This window comes from Monocercomonoides exilis (assembly GCF_001643675.1).
Source record: "Monocercomonoides exilis strain PA203 chromosome Unknown scaffold3-2548433, whole genome shotgun sequence".
Classification (NCBI taxonomy): domain Eukaryota; phylum Preaxostyla; order Oxymonadida; family Polymastigidae; genus Monocercomonoides; species Monocercomonoides exilis.
Window position 1 is genome coordinate 586,155 of NW_027150548.1, and position 18,846 is coordinate 605,000.

The window sequence follows — 18,846 nt, forward strand, 5'->3', positions numbered from 1 at the left end:
AAAAAAAAAAAAAAATAAAAAAAAAAAAAAAAAAATAGTCACTTCAAAAAAAGTTACAGCAAACCTTCAGAACCTATATTCAATTCAATTTCAATATTTTATTCAATTTGCGACTGTTTTCTTCAATTCAATTTCATTATCCCTTCCTTTTTCGTGTTTATTCAATTGATTCTTCAATTAAACTTCCAAATTCCTTCATCCTGGGCACTTTCCATATGAATTCGCTGTCTGAACTTGATGGTCAGTCTGCATAACGAGATATCCAACTTTCATTCATTTTCATCTCCTATCCTGAAAAAAACATAAAACCTATCAATAGGCAAGCTTTTAATAATGCAAACTTAAAAACTTTCCTTTATTGAAAGCTTATAATTGAAAAGAAAAAAATATTTCTCAGAATAAATATAATAAGAATAATGGTTCATTTTTTTAGAACTGAACCAATAACAAAGTCATTAGTCAAAGTCGAAAATTGCTGAATAAATTTTATGAGAAGATAACTATGTTTAAAAGCCTTTTTGAATAAAGATTAAAAAAGCTATTTTCGAATGACGTGAAAAAATTCTGCTAACTGACGTAACCATCACTTTTTCAACCAGTCACCCAGGCTTAGTATCTATTTGTTTTCTGTTCAATTTTTAACTCATAATTCACTATTTCAGTTAAGCATGAAAAATGTAACTAATTTGATCCAATATTGTAATATTTATTTTATAGTTTAAAAATGAGATCAACCAGAAGTAATAACAGAACAGCATTACCCATTTTCAAGGTACCATTTGGATTTTAAAATGAACTTTATATTTACGTGCTTATCATTTTTAAACACTTGATGATGCAAATTGATGTATTATTTGAAACAATGAACTGTTAAAATCGCACATTGCATGATTAATAAAAGGATATTGAAGTACAAGTTATCAATAATGAATGTTTGCAAACTTTTATCTCAACAAAGTCGATTTTTAGAAAATTATTTATTATTTTTGCAACAACAAGAACTTTGGAAAAATTGACATCAAAATTGCAGTAAGCTTTTATTATTTTGTATGTAAAATATATATATAAGAAATTTCAGGAATCGAAAATGTAAGACAAATGAGTTACTTGAGGTTTCAGAACAAATCAACAATTTGCTGTTGCAGTTTGTTGGGAAAATGGAAACACTTCCTTCGTATATACTTTATAACATTCTTAATGAAGGCAAGGGCCTGCTCAAATCAACTGGAAATGACAAAGTCGTTGCTTCTTACACATCTGCGATGGCAGTTGTTGTTGATGCTAAATCATATTCGGAGCAGCACATAAAGTTAAGAGAAATAACAGTACCACTAACAGGTATCGAAAAACGATGGTTGAATGTGCCGTATTACCAAAAAAAACCTAAAACGATAACGAAGTTTACATCAGATTTTCTGACATCTCCACTTCTTCAAAGCATTATCTTTGATGGCAACGTTATTCCATCAGTTGTTGAGCGCATACACACCACAGAAAGTGATGATGCTTTGAATGCCTTATCGAGGCTGATTCTGAACTTTGTGAAAATGGCGAACAAAGAAGGGATAGTGGCATTAACCAGACAGAATTTGCTTGATGGTATTGATTCGATTTTGATGCGGTGCCAAAGCAGCGAAGGGCTTATAGATGCCATCACATCCTTACAGATAACTCACAACATTGGAAAAAAGATTCCGCAAGGAATGTTTTTCAATTGGGAAAAAGAATTTTCGGATTATCATTTCGAGTCTGTGCTGACAGAGCTGGCTGTGGGGAATCAAAACAGAGGAATTGCGCGAGAAAAGATCAAGGTGCATACTCCGTGGTATCAAAGAGAATTGGATGTTCAGTGCGAAGTGGATGGTGCTGAAGAGCTGAATTTCGAGGATTCAGCTTCTGATGGGAAAAGTTCGGAGCACAGTTTAATGGTTGACGATGAAAAGGCTGAAGGACAAGACAAGAGCAAAGAAGAGAAAGAAGAAGAGAAAGAAGAAGAGAAAGGCAAAAAATCAAAGCTATCAAAGAAAAATGAAGGATCAAAGAAAAAAAATAAGGGAAAATCAAACACGAAAGTTGGTGGAAAGAATGCTGATGAGAAGTCAGATGGAGAAAAGCGAAAGAAAATGGATCAACAAAATGTTCAAATTGATTTAAAAACTTCTTCTGATTCAGATTTAGCCGAAATCTCATCTTCAGCCTCTGCTTCAATGTCATCATCAACAGCAACTCAAAAAGAAGGCAAAAAGCCGTTCCTTCCGTTTTCTGTTCGCGTCAAGGCAGCCTTTGCTCTCATCAATAACAAACATGAATTTAGAAGTATAAAGCCAATAAGCAATGTGATTAGCGTTCTAATGGAAGGAATAATTCTTCCAGAAGGTGCAGAAGAGGAGTATTTGAAAAGAAAGAAGGAAAGTTCACGAGGCGATGTGGCTGGCGATGAAGGAAAGGAGGATGATCTCGAAGCGAATGAAGACGTTATTGTAATTCCTATAGGAAAAATCGATATTTTTCAAATCCGGGAATGCCTTATGCGCATTTTTATGTTAACAAAAGAATTTTGTTTGCTCTCTGTTCATTATTAAATAGATTTTAACAACTTGATTATTTGTTAATTGTTGATTCAATTATCTCTTAATTTCATTTTCTTGCACTATTTATCAGATTATTCGAAAAAAAGACAGCCCATGAACATAGCTCAGCTCAAAGCGATTATTCCTTTGTTAATGCGGCTGAACAAGTTTGCTCCAACATATTTTATTTGTTTGATTTTTCAACAAATAATTATTTTTTATTGAAATTTTATTTTTTTTTTTTTATTTAATTGTTTTATTTTAACATTCTAACTTTCAACCTTTCATATATTCATTCTCTCTATTTATTTTGTCTTGAATCCTTTTTAAAAAAAACATGATTTGATAATGCAATTTGCGAATAATTTGGAAATAGTTTCCCAGATCATCTGTTTTTCAACCTGTCGAGCCGCTGTATTGAAAACATATGTTCATTATATCCAAATGAAACCAAACAACTTTATTGTTCATCGTTTGAGAGCAAACTCTTAGAAGAGTTAGATGCAGTAGAAGCGGAAATGAATAAAGTTTCTGAATCTATCAACATTTCGAAGAATGAAAAAGAAGCCAAGAAAGAAGAAGTTATGAACGTCAGCTTAGAACCAGTTCCCTGGTATCAAAGAGAAAAGGAATTTGATGCGCACAAATATCTGCCTTACGAATATACAAAGAAGCCTTTGCTATCGAAATTTGAATCTGCTTCTGAATATGAACTTGTTTACGATTTGAAAAAAGACCAATTGACTCTGGAAAGAAATAAGCTCTCGAACTATTTGACATTCTCCATTGGCGAAGAAATATCGAGACGTGGATACAACAACAGTCAAAAGAAATTTACTTGTACGACTCCGTTATATCATTATTCTTTTCATGCTCTCCATTTATATCACTTGCTCAAGTGCCTCGGGGCTATTTGCAAATCAGAGATAAAATATTGCGATGAAATAGTCATCCGGCCGTTTTTTGAAAGATTAGTGAATCGCATGTCACATCCTTTCCCGTTGATTGCGCCAGTTTCTGTAATCGTTCTGGAGGCTGAGGCTTTTCAGCCACAATCCCTTGAATCGGTTCAAATTTCGATTGATTCCTTTGTGATGCAATTTCTCACTGGCGTATCAAAAGAGCTTCCATTTGTATGCAAAATGGGTTTTATTCACACACTATTCGAATGGCTGGCTGGAGGCAGAGATGCAGATAGCCAAGCGCTATTCTATGCGGTTCAGTATATCCGAGAGAACTCTATTGTCTATATGAATATAGCAAGAGAAACAAGAATAGAAGTGGCAAAACCATTCAATGAAGGTGTGACTGCGAGGAACAATCATGTATTCACTAAAGGAGCGTCAATATTTCGCTCTGCAGAAATTCCACAATTGGATTTGGTTTCGCTGCTTGATCCTGTTGTATGCTTCCAGGGCTTAGATGATGTATATTCATATGATTATTCCGCGAAAAAATATAATCCAATTCCGTTGGTGAATTTTGACGAGGATGCCGAGGAACTTGAAAAAGGTGTGGATTTCGGGGTTTATCTTCTTCGATCAATCGAAGATGAGATCGAAGAAAGCGGAATCCGCGATATCATTGAAGGCAACCTTCAAAAGGATGATATTCAATTGTTCTGGCTGTGCCCAGGCTATTTGGCTCAGAAGAAAAGAAATCACGTTCACGGCAGTGTTATACGCAGATCCGATATGCTTAATTATCTGCCACATGTTCAAGTTGAGACGCCTCCCTCTGATCCGTTTTCTCCTTCTGGCTTGACAATTCAACGCAGCGATTATCGTTTTCATCGTATGTATGTCAATATGGTTCGATAAGCGCGCTTTAATGGTTCATTTGCATGTTTGATAAAGAAACATGATTATTTGTTTTGAGAAGATAATGACAATCTGTTCAGAAGAATGAAATTTTTTATTTTTTTTAGTAAGTGATATTAACATAATTTTTTGCAATGTGGAATTTTTTTTTTTTAACTTTTTTATTTATTTGAATGCTCCATTAAATCTGGAAGAGAATATTTCAAGTTTTAAAATTTGAAAACAATACTTTTTAAAGAGAATTTTGAAAGATTTTTATTTAATTTTATTTTTCAATTTAGCAATCTATTACAATCGGAACTGTATTTGTTGGAAAACAAAATGAATGTGCAATTTCTTTTGGAGTTTGTTATGTACTTCCACAAGTGAACTTAATCCTTAATTCATTTTCTTCTTCTTCTTCTTAGAAAATTTATATCTTCATGTTCTATTTATTTATTGAAGAATTTTGAAACACATTTAAAACAACCCTGATAATAACGAAGTTAAGCGTTCAAATGGTAAATCATTTTTATTTTTCAAAAAATGTTTTTTTTTTTCTGTCAGGTTTGTTCCAAAATTTGCTTAAATGAAATCATTTCTATAACAATTCACATTTTTCCCCTCACTTTTCAATTATGGCCTTATCTCTTTTACAACAAACCTGTTTTTTTGAGGCTTTCGTTGAGTGGATATGAGAATTTTTTTGTGAATTCACCAAAGTTGGTGGAATCCAAAAACCTGGCTTTTCCATCTATTAGCATTCGCGCCATTCTCTCAAGTCTATTTTCGAAAATGTGGAATTTTATTTGCACCATTTTAATTTGCAGTTTAATTTTCACTTCTTCAACTTGACTTTGGATCATTGAAAAAAAATTCATTTCAAAAACTTTTTCAATTAATGTGATCAGTTAAATCATCCACAAACAGCTTCACTTTATTTTTTTTGGAAAATTATATTGAAGAGTGAAGAAATTCAGGGACATTTGTATTTTTCTCTTCGCTATTTCAATAAAAGAAAAAGCAAGTCTTAAAGTTTTTTCATTTATTCAAAATTAAATGAAAAATCTGATTTTTAAAATTACTTCGTTTAATCAAAGAAAGCGGTTAAAAAAAATATTTTTAAGTATATACATTTGTAAATTAGCCTTTTCTTAAATTCAAAATGGAAATGAAGAATGCCATAAAATTAAAGAACCATTGAATGTCGATAAAGGACAGCTTCCATTCATTTATTGAATGGTGTTTTGCTTCGCTCTTTTGAGATCTTTCTCTCTTTTCCAAATTAAATAAGTTTAGTAAATGAGTTGAGGTGGTGACATTGTGCTCTTAATGTGAATACGACGAATGTTTTGCCAATTCTTTTTCAAAAGCGAGCACAAAAAGTTGATTGAGATCGAAATATTACGAATGATATCTTGCTCATTCATATCGACACGTGCAACAGGCACATTCAAGCAAAGAGCTTTCTTCAGTTGGAACTTTACTGAAGACTTGACTTCAGCAGCTTTCACTGCCAAATCTTCTGTGTGTGTAACAACTGTTGGGAACTTACCCATCTTGTTCAGAGTTGGTCCAAGAAGACGAGGAAGTTGCTTGATCAATGAATCAGAAGCAAGGAAATAATCGTACTTGTGGCCAAGCTTTCTGACTAATTTTTTGTCCTTGTTCAATTTTTTCAAGTCACCAACGTTCATGAATGGAAGTCCTTTCTTTTGAGCTTCTTCTTCATGGGCTGCATCTGCAAAAACACAGACAGTTCTTCGTGGGCAAGCCATAACAGGAAGAGCAATCGATCCAGAAAAACGTCTATCTGTGTTTGGATCGTAGTTTTTAAGCCCAACTTGCAATTCAATCTATTCAGCAAAGAGAAAATCCAAAAAATTGGAAAAATCATCAAACAGAAATAAATATTTCATACTGTTTCTACAAACTTGCGGGGATGCTTTTTCTTGTAATCAAGAATAGACGCAACAGCAGAGCGCATAATTTCGCCATCAATCTTCGACATTCCTTTCGATTTCCAAAAAACTTAAAAGTATATCCTCAACTGAGGAAATATTCCTGATCACGTTTTCAAAAATATTATAATATATTGCTAAACATAAACTTTTTTCAATTATTTCCATTGATGAATTTTGAAAAATAAACAAATAATTCCAAAATTTTGGGAAAAAATTGAAGCTTCCGATTGTGAAATCATTTGGTAATGCATTATTCGAAAATTTTGAAAATTTTGCAATAACTCAGCAAGAATAATCTGAATTGAAAAAACAATATTATTCAAAAAATGGAAAGAAAGAAAGAAAAATGAAGAAGAAAAAATTGTCCAGAGCAAATTTTCCTACAGTGCTTATGTATTTTTATTGCTGCTATTAACGAAAAATACTTATTCACATTTTTATTTATTAATTGAAAAAGATATTTCAAAATAAACCTTTTGATAAAATTTTTCTTTGATAAACAATTGGAAAAAATCACGATTATCTATTCAATAAGATTTTTAAAAATGATTACGTCATGTTTTCATCAAAAAAAATATTGAAAAGATTCTATTTTTGTTTATCAACAAAAAAACATATTGCAACTGAACTGTGTTCAAGATGAAGAAACAGCTGGTTCGTTGGAATAAAGAAATGAAATAATAGAAGATATATGCAAACGAATTAATAAAACAGTGGAAGTTTCTTCCTCTTTTTTTGAAAAAGAATGAAAGTTCATTGCACATTCCCATAACGAAGGCGAATCATCCGGAAGAAATGCAATAAGCTCATGAATATGTGTGAAAGGCTTTATCTGCTTATTAAATCCGAGATAGCAATAAGAAAATGTGGACAAAGCCCTCAAAAACAATGTCAGAAATGGAATAAATCGGTTGCAAAGAGTCTGGGAAGAGCTAATATCTTCTCCAGCTAACACACCCTGACAAAAGCAGCAGTCCAGAAGGCGCAGCAGAAGATACAGAAGGCTGTCAAGCTCAACAAACGGGTTGTGCATAAAAAGCGAGGCATCATTTTGCATTGAACTGCTCATCAAAGAGAAAGAAATTCGAGTCAAACGAGAGGCAGTTGCTTGATGAGGCTGAGCATCGCGTGGAACAATCGAAAGAAGCTTTGAAATTACAGAGCAGGTCTGTAGAATAGACACAAGAGAGAATTCAACACAGTCATCAACAGTCCACTCATTGAGCAGCAACGACTGAAAGACGCTGGAAGCAGAAGATTGAACATTAGTGCATCTGATGAAAAGAAGCAAGGCAACCAGGCAAAGCTCACCAAACAGGAACTGCACCAGTCTCGGCAGCAGAAGCGGAATCCATTCGAACAGCGAAGTCTGCAGAAGCAGCGTGGGAATGCTGTCAGACGACCTCAGCGCAGAGTAAAGCAAGTGCACCATCACACGCGCATGGTTAGTACCCACAGCAATCACACAATGCTCCGGAGGGCGAGAAGAAAGCGAAGATTTTTTAGGTAATTTTGGTGCTTGCTGCAGAAGTGAACCAACATCGATCCACTGAATAGTGTACTGGGACGATAACAGAGACACCGCACTCTTAAAATACGTGAGAATGATGTTGTTTCCCTCTAAAAGAAGTCTGTTTAACAAAGTCTGGGTGGGAAGAAGAGTGATTATGTTTGTCAATGCAGCAAACGCAACTTCTTCGAGAGATGTTTCCTTGCTGAAAAACGAATATCCTTTGGATTTTTTGTCTTCTATCACCAAATTCAGCGGATCCTGTTGTGTTTCCATTGAACATTCAACATGTAGTCCCAAAACTGATCCGACAACAGACAGCACATGCTCCAGTGCAGCGAGCATCTGCGCTGTTATTCCAAATGGTTTCGCACATCCCTCATGCTGCTCAAACAGCTCAGTGAAGCACAGCAGAAAGGAAAGCAGATACGTTGCAGTTAGACAGCCAGAAGAAAGCAGCAGCGGTAAAGGAACCCGAGAAAAGAAACACTCGCCGCATGTTGCTGTGCCTGGAAACTCTGAAAATTGTGCAAGATAATCGCCAGCTTCTTCCTGTGGCTGCTGAAGATGCAGTTGCTGCTGTGCCTGAGGCGGCTGTGCCACTTGAAGCTCTTCGTCCGACTGATAGAAGCGATGACAGTCAAAAAGCGCATTCAGTTTTTTTGAGGCTGTCAGAGACGGAAACAAAGACGACTCTGGAAAGCGCTCTTGATAAACAGCTGGCTTTTCGGAGGGCTGTGAAATTGATAAGCGCTGAGAAGATAAAAGCTTCAGATTGGCAGCTGGGAAGAGAGTGGAGAAGGTGCTGGATGCGAATGATGGAGTGGCAGAGCGGTTGAGTGAGAGAGAAGGATGAGACAGAAATGACGAAGATGACGAAGGAGAAAGAGAGAAAGGCGAGGCAACTGGCAGGCGTGGTGTTTGACGTGCAGTTGATGTGAATGAAGTGAGGTGGATGTCTGAAGTGAGCTTTTGTTGTTGCTGTTGCTGTTGCTGTTTCAGTTTGTGTTGCTGCTGCTGTTGAAGTGTGTGGAATGGAGTTGAGCAAAAAGCCGGCGAAAATAAAGGCACGCAAATTAACGCTGCAACAAGACAGTCAGCTATCTGCTCCATCACACGAACAGCCGAATCAGATGGCAAGTATTCCTTTGTGGGGTGAGAAAAAGACGGAGAGAGAGAAGGAGACGGGGAAAGAGAAGGAGATAAACCGCCAGGCTTGCTGTCAGGTGAATCCAGTGTGTGACTTGAGCGTGGTGATGATGAAATGAAGAAGAAGCATTCGTGAAATGCCAGAGAAGTCAGAATAAGAGAGAACTGCGCAGATGAAATGGACGATGTGTGGAGCATCGATGAGCACAGAGTGGTGCATTCTTGATAAGAAAGCAGTGGCATTGGCAATTCAACATCGGCACTTGCTGAAGAGAATCCCGTTGGAGAATTAGCAGCAGACGAAGCAAACCGAAGCTGAAGAGGCAGTTTAGAAGGGGAGCTTCCAGAAGAAAATGACTGCGAAATGAGAGACGCTGTCAGCTTCACGATTCCTTTCCCGCTGTGGCTCTGAGAGAACGCAAGAAGCGAAGCAGCCAGCGCATCGTTCACAAACGGTGGGGAAGACGAAACAGACGAAGAAAGACAGGAAATCGTGAGCAGGGCTGAGGGGAGGTCTTTGCTTCCTTCCATCACAGCTCGCACCGAGTCATCAACAACCTCAGCACTTTCCAGAATCTCCTGGTCCCAAATGTCTTCGTCTTCATCATCGTTTTCTTCAACCTCGTCTTCCTCCCATTCCTGGAACCCTTCTTCTCCTTCTCCTTCTCCTTCTCCTTCTCCTTCATCACCTTCTCCCTCTTCTCCTCTTTCTTTGCTCCATTCCAAACCTCCATCATCAAGCGACTCTCCATCCCATTCATTCAATCCTTCTATTTGCTCTACAGATTCTCCCAGCTGAGTCAATTGTGCTTCATCTGCAGCTGCTCCAGGCTTATTTCTGTTGAATGCCTCCTTTTTGCCTGTTGTTGATGTTCCTTTCAAAGGCGATAATCCTCTGCTTCTCAACAACATGATGCTTTTCTTTTCGCTTGTGCCATCTGCAACTGCCAGCGCACTTCGAGAGCCGAGCGGCGGAGTCTTCATTGAGTCAGAGACAGAAGGAGAGAGGGGTCTTTTCTGATTGTTGTTGCTTTTGCTTGTTTTTTCTTTCTCATTCTCCTCAAACTGTTTGGATTTTTCTGAGTTTTCTATGTTCTTTTCGGTTCGTATTGGTGTTCTCATTCGTTTTGATCGTAGGCCTTTCTTTTTCTCTTCCTCGCTCTCTTCCTCGCTTTCTTCTTTTTCATTCTCTTTTTCTTTTTCTTTCTCTTTCTCTTTCTCTTCATTAGAGCTTGTCATTGTTCCAAGTTCTTCTCTGCTTCTTTTCTTTTTCTGGTTTTCTGTTTCGCTCATTAATTTCAACAGCTCCTCTTGCAAAAGCTGCTGTCTGTGCAATAAACTGTCTGCAAGCGAACTTGTTTCTTTCTCATTCTGCAAAAAAATGTTTTTTTCATTCAGAGTCGCATTTTTCTCGTCGGATGAAACCGACCCAACAATTTTGAGCATCCACGTGTGCATCTGCTTCTGCATCTCCTCAATTTGGCTCATTGCCTCTTTCAATTTATCTTCTTTTTCTTTCATTTCTCGCTCCTGTTGCTCCGTTCGGAGTCGGCTTTCTTCACTCAGCATTGTTGGTTGGGCAATCCTCAAAGCATCAGGAAAAGCAGCATTCTTTGAATCTTGCATAGCTAATTCTTGCTGAAGGGTATCTCCTCCAAGTTGATTCAATACGGATGAAGACGCAACTTCTGATAAAATTGATGGTTTTTGCTGAAATGATTCATTTACAGCCGAATTTTGCATTTGATTTGAGTCAGATAATTGAGGAAGCGGATGCAGTGGAAGAGCGCTTGACGAAGATTGCCCGTTCGTTGATAAAGCAATTCGGTTTTTTTGAATTCGCGTATATCGTGTTGCTGTCTTAAGCGCTAAAACTGGAGTTGTATTCGTTGTCGTTGTTGCAGCAGCTGCTGTTCGAGTAGCTTCCACAGATTCACTGGCTGAAGGATTTTTGTCAGAAAACAAAGATGGAAGCGTGGTTGTTGTAACTGGCTGAGCATTGCTGTTTATTGATGTTAGTGATGGAGCTTTCACAATTCCGAGTGTTCTTCTTATTCCGATTTTTGGTTGCTGAAGAAATTTTGTTGACATCATCAAATTCGTCGATGAGTCAGAAGTCAATTGAGCAGTAGATTGGGGTATAAATAAGTGATTCGTATTCAAAGTTTGATTAGAAGATGCTTGTTTTGACTGATTTTGTTCGTTTTCAGTGGCTGACGAAGATATTGATCTTGAAGGTTGATGAAGTTGAATTTGTTTTTTCATAGCGAGCAATGAACGAAGGCTCGAACCCTGTGCAGAACTTTTTGGCCTTGGAGGTGGCAAACCCATTCCTTTAAACGGTGGTTGGAAAACTGGCTTCCGTGGAGGTGAAAGAGGAGTCGACGATTGTGACATCTGTTGACTTTGCTTTGAAGTTGTTCTTAAAAGCTGAGTTGGGCGCCCTGGAGTCATCGAAGGAGATCGCTGGGATTTCACTACATTTGTTTTTTTCACTAATGCATTGAAATGTCTTTGTCTAGACAGATCAGATTGCATTCGAAGAGTTTGGAAGAGAGAAAGAGGCTTTGTCCCATCGCCTGATGCAGAAGGACTTTGCCGAAGCATGTTTATTTATGACTAAAACAAAAGAAAGCTAAAAAACAATTGTTTTAAATTAAAAAACAACAAAAAATAAATATGATCAGAAATAACAATTTTATAAAGGGCTAAAAATTCTATCCATAGAACAAGAAATATTCAGAATGAAATATCAAATTTTTTGATACAAAATTCTTGCTTTTTTCATTTAACGCTTTCTGAAATTTCATCATCATCATCATCTGATTCTTCAAATGAATCAGTCTGACTTTCGCTTAATGATTCAAAAGAAATTGTATTTCTTTTTCTTTTGCTGCTGATTTTCAAATTGTCTAACATTTCTTGTAAGTCGTCCAAGTCGCTAGTCCATTCTCCAAGCAAATCAACGAAGTCTGAGCACAGAGTTTCCCACATGTGAATTGCAGAGGAAGGTGTCAATGGAGTTGAGGATGAAGTGAAACAAGTCGATTTTTGAGGTGTAAAAGAAGGAGAAGAAGAAGAAGAAGAAGAAACTGCGTTGTCATTGTCCTTTGGCAGGGAAGGAGACGAACTCACCTTTCTTTTTCTCGCACGTTTTGCTGGAGAAACGCTTCCACTCATTTGCATCTGATGTTCTTCTGAATCTTCTATCATTGACTTTTCTTTCCCTTCAGAAATCTTCTTCTTCTTCTTCTTTTTCTTCTTTAGTTTTTGTGTTTGTGGAGAAAGGCTATTGTCCAATTTTGATGGAGACGATGAAAATGATGGTGAATGCGATTCAGAACGAGCTGTGCTGCTTCTTCCTTTCCGATTTGGAGATCGTTTTGGAGTGTTTTGTTTCTGAGGAACAAGAAGAAGAGGCTGATGGACAACAATTCCTTCTTTGCTTGGAAGATATGAAACAGATGGGATACCAGTTGAATCAGAATCAGAAGAATTAGAAGAAGAAGCAGAAGCAGAAGAACCAGATGAAAAGAGATTTCGTTTCCTCTCCCTTGGAGAAGATGGAGGAGTGAGAATGGCAGATGCCGCAGAGCTGGATGAGGATGAAGATAGAGTAAAGCGAGTTGTTGAATATGTGCTTGCATTTGACCTTGAAGAAGAAGAAGAAGAGGTCGAATAAGAAGAAGATTGCGTTGAAGAAGACAAAGTTGATGAAAGCTGGCTTTGTTCTGTTGAGTCTAAAGTTGAGCACAAATTGCGAGTTGAGTCGAAAGATGAAGAAGTTTGTGAAATGTTTGGGCGATCAACAGACGGAAACGATGGCATGGCGCTTCCATCGTCTCTGATTGGCTGGAAAAGACAGAAGTTCGAAGAACGCCCAGAAATCTGCTCAGATCCTGATTGCATTGAGGAATGTGAGTGAAATGGAGAGGAGGAAGAGGAAGAGGAGGAAGAAGAGGAAGATGGAAATGAAGAGCGAGAGGAGGATGATGTTGTTGGCACTTTGTCATAACCTGATTGATCATACAGACTTGGGCGAGTGATATGAACATTCGAAGAGGCTCCTTCTGATTTATGTGGCAAATGAGTATGCTTCTTCTCCTTTCCTGAGTGATGATGGTGTCTTCGATGGCTGCTTTTTATTCGATGATGCGATGGATGCTTAAATGGATAGTCATCTGAGTCAGTTGAAGAAGAAGAAGATGATGATGATGATGACGACGATGAAGTGGAAGAAGATGATGACGACTCATTGCCTTCGGATTCAGAATCGCTTTCATTCTTTTCTCTCTGTTTGCGTGCTCTCTTTTTATTCTCTTTCCATTCCTCCATCTCAACATCGCTTCCATGTCCAGATTCACTTGCCATTCTTTCTCTTTCCAACCTCCTTCGTTCTCTCTCCCACTCACTTTCTTCTCTTTTCTCTGCTTTTTCTGCTTTCTCTGCCATCTCGCTGCTTCTTCCTCCTCCTCTTCTGCTTCCTCGTTGCGCGGGGCTTCCTTCACTTTCGCTTTCAAACGGCGAATTCCCTCTCTTCGCCCACATCTCCCGAAGGCTCGGCGATTGCCGGCGCGGTCGGCTCAGCTGCTGGGACGACATGGAAGCGGTTGAATAGTTACTCGTCAGCTGATCCGAATACTGCTGATGCTGCTGGAATTGCTGTGCTTCTGCCTCTTCTTCATCGCAGGACTCTTGTCTGGGTGAATTGAGCCCTCGTCTGGGAAGACTGCCTCTTTCTTCAGCACTTACTTTTCTATTTGATTCTTTCAAACTGGAAGAATATGGAGATCTTTTATCAACAATTCGGAAGAACTCCCGCGCCAGTTGTTCGCTTTCAGATTCTGAATGTTCGTTAAAACTGCTGGGGCTCTGCTTTGAGATCCGAGAATTCGAAGCTCTGCCTTCAGTGGAATATGGTGATGGCATGTCTTTGTCATCATTTGATTCGATTGTTTCTCTCATTTTTGCCTTTGGTTCTGCGAGTCTGCGAGGCTGATTGATGGCTTTCCGATCTGGAACTTGACTTCTCTGTTGCATCATTTTTTGTTCTTCTTTCAATTTATTTTCTTCTTCTTTTTTCTGTTTAGCTATCTGTTCCTGCTCCTGTTTCTTTTTGCGCTCCATTCTTTCGAGTTCTCTCTCCATCCACCAGAGAGAATTCTTTGTAATCTCTTTTCCAAATACATCCTCTTCTCTCTTTATCTTTCTTTGCTTTTCTAATGTGTCCCATATCCATTCTTTTTTTGGCTTAGGTTTTTGGTTGGATGATTTTGCCTTTGATTTTGCTTTGGCTTTGGTTTTGGCTTTCCCTCTTAGTATCATTTGATTTGTACTCTTTGTGGGCCATGCTATTGTTGGTCTTTTTTGTGCAATCAATTGCGGACTATTTCGTTGAACTCTTGAATCAGGTGATTCAGTTTTATCAGTTATTGATTTTTGTTGAAAATGAGAAGATTGGATTGGAGTTTGCTTATCTTGATCAGTCGAATCGAACTTTATAGATGATTGTCTTCGCATGGAATTGGTTGATGCTGAGGAAGGCCTTTTAAAAAAACCAGGGCGTGAAGAAATAACAGCATTTGCATTTTGACTTTTTATTCCTTTTTAAAGGGGGATAAACCATTAATGATAAAAAAAAATAGTTCATTTGTTCAGTTTAAATAGAAATTTCACTCAAACTTGAATCTTTTTCGGGAGAGTTAAGCAGTGGTTGTGGAATATCAGAATTCTGTGAATAATCTTCTGCATAATGTTCTCCTCTGCTTCCTGGAGGAAATATTTGCGTGTAATTTCTTGCGTGCTGCGACATTTACAAAAATCTTTCTTCTTCCTTTTTTATCTTTTTTTCAAAATAAAAAAGAAAGAAATATGGTTCATTATTTCAACAATATCATCTGAAAATATTGAAATAATTAAACTGATAACGTATATCAAAAATGAAAAATAATATTTTTTTGAAAATAAATAAGCAATCTCAACAAAAACTTCGTTTGTTGTGTACTTGAAGTGAAAAAATTACAATATTTTATTTAAAAAAAAATCTGTTTCAAGGTTTTTGAAATGTTAAATTATATTTTCTTCAATCAGTTCTACCCTCTTCACGTTTTTTACAAAAATCTGAGTTAAATTTAATCCTCTTCCTCCTCATCCATATCACCCTCCAAATCACTATCCATTTCGTCATCCATATCATCGATCATTTCTTCGCGATATCCAGAGATTGAAATGCTTCCTGTTCCCTTGACTTTTAATTCAATCTCTGCACCATCTCCAAATGTGAAGTTCAATGGGTAGTTGCGATGTTTTGTATTCAAACAGCAAACTGGAAATTCTTTTCCTTCATTAACGAAATAAAGAATTGCTTCATCGGTTTCCTTTCCATCTGCCAAGCAAGCGCTTGTAAGATGAAGAATTGATTCTTCTCCAATTGTCTCTTTAAATCCTTTTCCTTCTTTGAGACTAACTCCAAAAACTAACAAACACGAGGCAGAAATGATGCAATTTTTCAATTAAAAACATTTTAAACAAAAACACAGTTTTGAATATTAGTCAAAATGCAAAGTGCATACACGTCATTATTTATAAAAAGGCAAAAAATCGAATTATCTGATCTTCTAACCATCAGGGCATTTATTTTTCAGAATATAAGTGGGAAGTGATCATCATAATCTCAATTTATTTAAATAAAGAGAATACGTTACATGAGCCAAGTTGTCGAAAGTCAAAAAGAAATAGATCTTGTTCCAGAGGATCCTCACAAAGTTGTTAAAACTCTTATTAAACCTGGAAAAGGAGAGCAGCCTGGAAAAGGATACGTTGTCAAAATGCATTATTTCGGTTATTTGCCAAATGGGACACAATTTGACACTTCTAGACGTAATGAGGAACCAATTGAATTTAAAATCGGACGTGGTCAGGTTATGAAAGGATGGGAAATTGCAGTTTCATCGATGCACGAAGGAGAAATCTCAGATTTTGTAATTTCACCTGAATATGGATACGGATCTCGTGGATGCCCACCTTTAATTCCTCCTGATACAACGCTAAAATATAATATTGAGCTTATTTCTTGCTTTGAAGATCCAGAAACAACAGAAGAGAAGTTTCTTTTTATTGAGAAGAAAAAGAACAAAGGAAATTCATTTTTCAAGGATTCTGAATGGAAGAAAGCAATGGACGAATATGAAACAGCGATTCATATCCTTAAGCTTACGTATTGCTCGGGAAATGAGGAAAAGAGGAAATATGGTGAATATATGGTGAGTCTCCTTCTAAACTGTGCATTAATGCTCTTGAAGATGAACAATTACAAAGAATGCATATCAAAGTGCACGGAAGTTCTAACATTTGATAAAAATAATACTAAAGCGTTTTTTCGAAGAGGTGCAGCATATAACTGTTTAGGCGAATATGAAAAAGCAAAGAAAGATCTCCTTCGTGCATCAGAGCTAAATCCTTCTGATAATTCAATACAAATTGAATTGGATAAAATAAAAAAGATCGAAATCGAAAAGTACAGAAAAGAAAAGCTTATATACTCACATCTTTTTGATTCCACTCAAGATTCGAAACAATAAGAATTTGAATTAAGGAAATAACAAAATATTGCTTCTTTTAGAAAACCAAGAAAGGTATTGAAGAATGAAAGAAAGAAAGCAGAATAAGAAAAGAAGTGATAACCATGAGAGCGCAGTTCTTTGGAAAAGGAAGAAGAACGTGGATCTGTTGAAAAGACAATTGCGCAATTATTATATACATACACATCAAGGGATGATCCAAAGAAGCTTGAGATGTGAAGGGAAAAAAGAGGTGAAAGGAGGGGACTATCTTTTGGACACAAGAAAAATATAACGGTAGCAGAACTACAAATAATTAATTAATAACAATTCCAATCAAAGATGAAAGAAATTGAAATTCATAATTAAGAGAACGGAAAAAAACAGCTCAAAAGGTCGAAAAGAAGAAGAAGAGTTGCGAAATGAAAAAAGAAATGTTTGATTGTTGCTTGCTTAAGCCTCAAGAAGAGAGTTTAAGTGAAAGAAGATGAAGCCGTCAAGCAAGAAATACGAAACTAGAACAACATCAAATCAATAGAAATGAAAATGAAAAAAAGAAAAAAATGAAAAAATCAATTGAAAATATTGGAAAAAATGAAGTGAATGATGATAAAAAAAGCAGCCTCAAAACACAAAAGAAATTCCCATTCAACCAAAAACAAATGGGAAAGAGAGAGAAAGAAAGAGAAAGAGCGGATGGAGGGTGATATTTGCAGGTGATGACTTGCGGAAATGGTCAGATCTATTGAGAGGGGAAATGATGCTGTAGAAGATTCAATTATTTTGAAAAGGAGGGAGGGAAATGAAATAATTGATGAAGGAATTCAAATAAGATAGATAGATAGATAGATAGATTGGTTGATTGATTGAAAATAAAGACAAACAGACAGAAAGAATAAATAGATAAATAGAAATAGAATATATAAATCCATAAATAAATAAATAAATAAATAGAAAACAAAGCAAACTGAAACGCAATGCCAGTCTTGCGAGAGGAGGAGGGGAGGGAGGAGAAAAAGAAAGGAGTTGCTGATGAAGCTATTTGTAACCAGAAAAGGAATTAACAGGCTGAGCAGAATATTGCTGCAAGGAGGAGGAATAAGGCATAGGTTGTGACTGTTGCATTAACTGATGTGCGATGGAAGAAGAAGAATGAGAGTTTTGTAATGATGCTGATGATAAAGAAGAGGATAAGGAAGAAGAAGAAGAGGAGGAGGAGGAGGAGGAGGAAGGTGGAATGGTGGTGATGTAGGATTGAACAGATGAGTTTTGCTGCCGAGAAGAATAAGCAGGCGAAGCGGAAGAGGAGGAAGAAGAGGAAGAGGAAGGAGTGGGCAAAAGGCTATTTGATAGACCTGGAGCACCAGAAGAGGAAGAAGGAGAAGAAGAAGAAGAAGAGAGGTACCGGCTGCTTCGTGAAGAGGAAGTGGCAAGAACACGATTTTGTTGAGCTTGGTCGAATGGGACGGTGATTGTGGTTGTGGCGCCTTCGAAGACACTTCGAGCTGAAAATAAAATGAAAAGAAAGAAAGAAAAGAAAAGAAAAGATAAAAAATAATTGGAAAATTAAAAATAGAAAAATAAATAAATAAATAAATAATGAAATGAAAAAGAAAAAGAAAAAGAAAAAGAAAGAAAATAAATAAATAAATTTTTAAATATTTTCAAAACCATTTCACAATAACAATTCACAAAGAAACACGAACAGAAAATAAAATTAAAAAGTTCAATTTTCATTTTAATAAATGAAAAAAGGATAAAAGAAACGCATTTAAATCCAACAATTTCTTTTCTTCTTCTATATTTATTTATTTATTATTCGCCAAACTCCATTCATTCCACACACATACACATACACACACACACACACACACACACACACACACACACACACACACACACACACACACACACACACACACACACACACACACACACACACACACACACACACACACACACACACACACACACCTGTTGGCATCTGCTGTATTCCAGTGTGCATCTTCCTCTCAGATGCACGAGGATCCTCTGGCGGTGTCCATGTGCCTGTCCATGGGCGCCTCGTCACAAATGGATGTTGCAGGGCCTTTTCATTGTCATTTTTTATTTTGTATTTAAATAAATAAATAAATAAATATTCGGGGAAAAAAAAATTCATTAAGAATAAAAATGAAAAAAAAAACAATAGAATCTCACGGATTTATCCAGAAACATATCAAAATGTCACGCATTTAAATCATCAGAAATAGATCTTCCTTTTCTACCACTCAAAAAATCAATGCTGCTGATTAT

General features: G+C 36.7%; 7 protein-coding genes across 7 annotated transcripts in view; 2 read left to right on the plus strand and 5 right to left on the minus strand.

Annotated features, from left to right (window-relative positions):
- Positions 1–926: 926 nt before the first annotated feature.
- MONOS_3901 (uncharacterized protein) lies at positions 927–5,348 on the plus strand (the record flags this gene model as incomplete). Its single annotated transcript, XM_067873930.1, has 7 exons — positions 927–932; positions 1,000–1,029; positions 1,095–2,559; positions 2,662–2,737; positions 2,947–4,734; positions 4,798–4,936; positions 5,047–5,348. The coding sequence occupies 5 exons, from the start codon at positions 927–929 to the stop codon at positions 4,388–4,390; spliced, it is 3,021 nt and encodes a 1,006-aa protein (XP_067735108.1). The 3' UTR covers positions 4,391–4,734; positions 4,798–4,936; positions 5,047–5,348.
- Positions 5,250–6,414, minus strand: MONOS_3900 (putative 60S ribosomal protein L10a-1). Its single transcript, XM_067873929.1, has 2 exons — positions 6,291–6,414; positions 5,250–6,225 (listed from the first exon to the last, which is right to left on the minus strand). Exons 1-2 carry the CDS (start codon positions 6,378–6,380, stop codon positions 5,665–5,667), a joined length of 651 nt encoding a protein of 216 aa, XP_067735109.1. The 5' UTR covers positions 6,381–6,414; the 3' UTR covers positions 5,250–5,664.
- Positions 6,415–6,836: 422 nt separating this feature from the next.
- MONOS_3899 (uncharacterized protein) lies at positions 6,837–11,599 on the minus strand (the record flags this gene model as incomplete). Its single annotated transcript, XM_067873926.1, has 1 exon — positions 6,837–11,599. The coding sequence occupies one exon, from the start codon at positions 11,597–11,599 to the stop codon at positions 6,968–6,970; it is 4,632 nt and encodes a 1,543-aa protein (XP_067735110.1). The 3' UTR covers positions 6,837–6,967.
- Positions 11,600–11,776: 177 nt separating this feature from the next.
- Positions 11,777–14,864, minus strand: MONOS_3898 (uncharacterized protein; the record flags this gene model as incomplete). Its single annotated transcript, XM_067873925.1, has 2 exons — positions 14,675–14,864; positions 11,777–14,595 (listed from the first exon to the last, which is right to left on the minus strand). Exons 1-2 carry the CDS (start codon positions 14,802–14,804, stop codon positions 11,777–11,779), a joined length of 2,949 nt encoding a protein of 982 aa, XP_067735111.1. The 5' UTR covers positions 14,805–14,864.
- A 71-nt stretch (positions 14,865–14,935) lies between these two features.
- MONOS_3897 (putative Nucleoplasmin-like domain) lies at positions 14,936–15,611 on the minus strand. Its single transcript, XM_067873924.1, has 2 exons — positions 15,565–15,611; positions 14,936–15,467 (listed from the first exon to the last, which is right to left on the minus strand). Exons 1-2 carry the CDS (start codon positions 15,569–15,571, stop codon positions 15,124–15,126), a joined length of 351 nt encoding a protein of 116 aa, XP_067735112.1. The 5' UTR covers positions 15,572–15,611; the 3' UTR covers positions 14,936–15,123.
- Positions 15,612–15,652: 41 nt separating this feature from the next.
- MONOS_3896 (putative peptidyl-prolyl isomerase) lies at positions 15,653–16,572 on the plus strand (the record flags this gene model as incomplete). The annotated part of the gene is made up of 1 exon (XM_067873923.1): positions 15,653–16,572. The coding sequence occupies exon 1, from the start codon at positions 15,697–15,699 to the stop codon at positions 16,570–16,572; it is 876 nt and encodes a 291-aa protein (XP_067735113.1). The 5' UTR covers positions 15,653–15,696.
- A 286-nt stretch (positions 16,573–16,858) lies between these two features.
- MONOS_3894 (putative dual specificity protein kinase YAK1) overlaps positions 16,859–18,846 on the minus strand; it is a gene marked incomplete at its 5' end in the record, with an annotated part of 5,503 nt that continues 3,515 nt past the window's right edge. The window contains 3 exons of the mRNA XM_067873922.1: positions 16,859–17,314; positions 17,520–18,056; positions 18,526–18,640. Coding sequence (XP_067735114.1) covers positions 17,590–18,056; positions 18,526–18,640 — 582 coding nt within the window. The 3' untranslated portion in view covers positions 16,859–17,314; positions 17,520–17,589. The remainder of the gene's footprint in view (positions 17,315–17,519; positions 18,057–18,525; positions 18,641–18,846) is intronic.

Excerpts from the sequence above, each read along its gene's own strand:
- MONOS_3900 (XM_067873929.1), bottom strand. The coding sequence starts at position 6,380 with ATGTCGAAGATTGATGGCGAAATTATGCGCTCTGCTGTTGCGTCTATT. Across the intron at positions 6,226-6,290 it reads CCCGCAAGTTTGTAGAAACA|ATTGAATTGCAAGTTGGGCT; the intron begins GTATGAAATATT and ends TTTGCTGAATAG.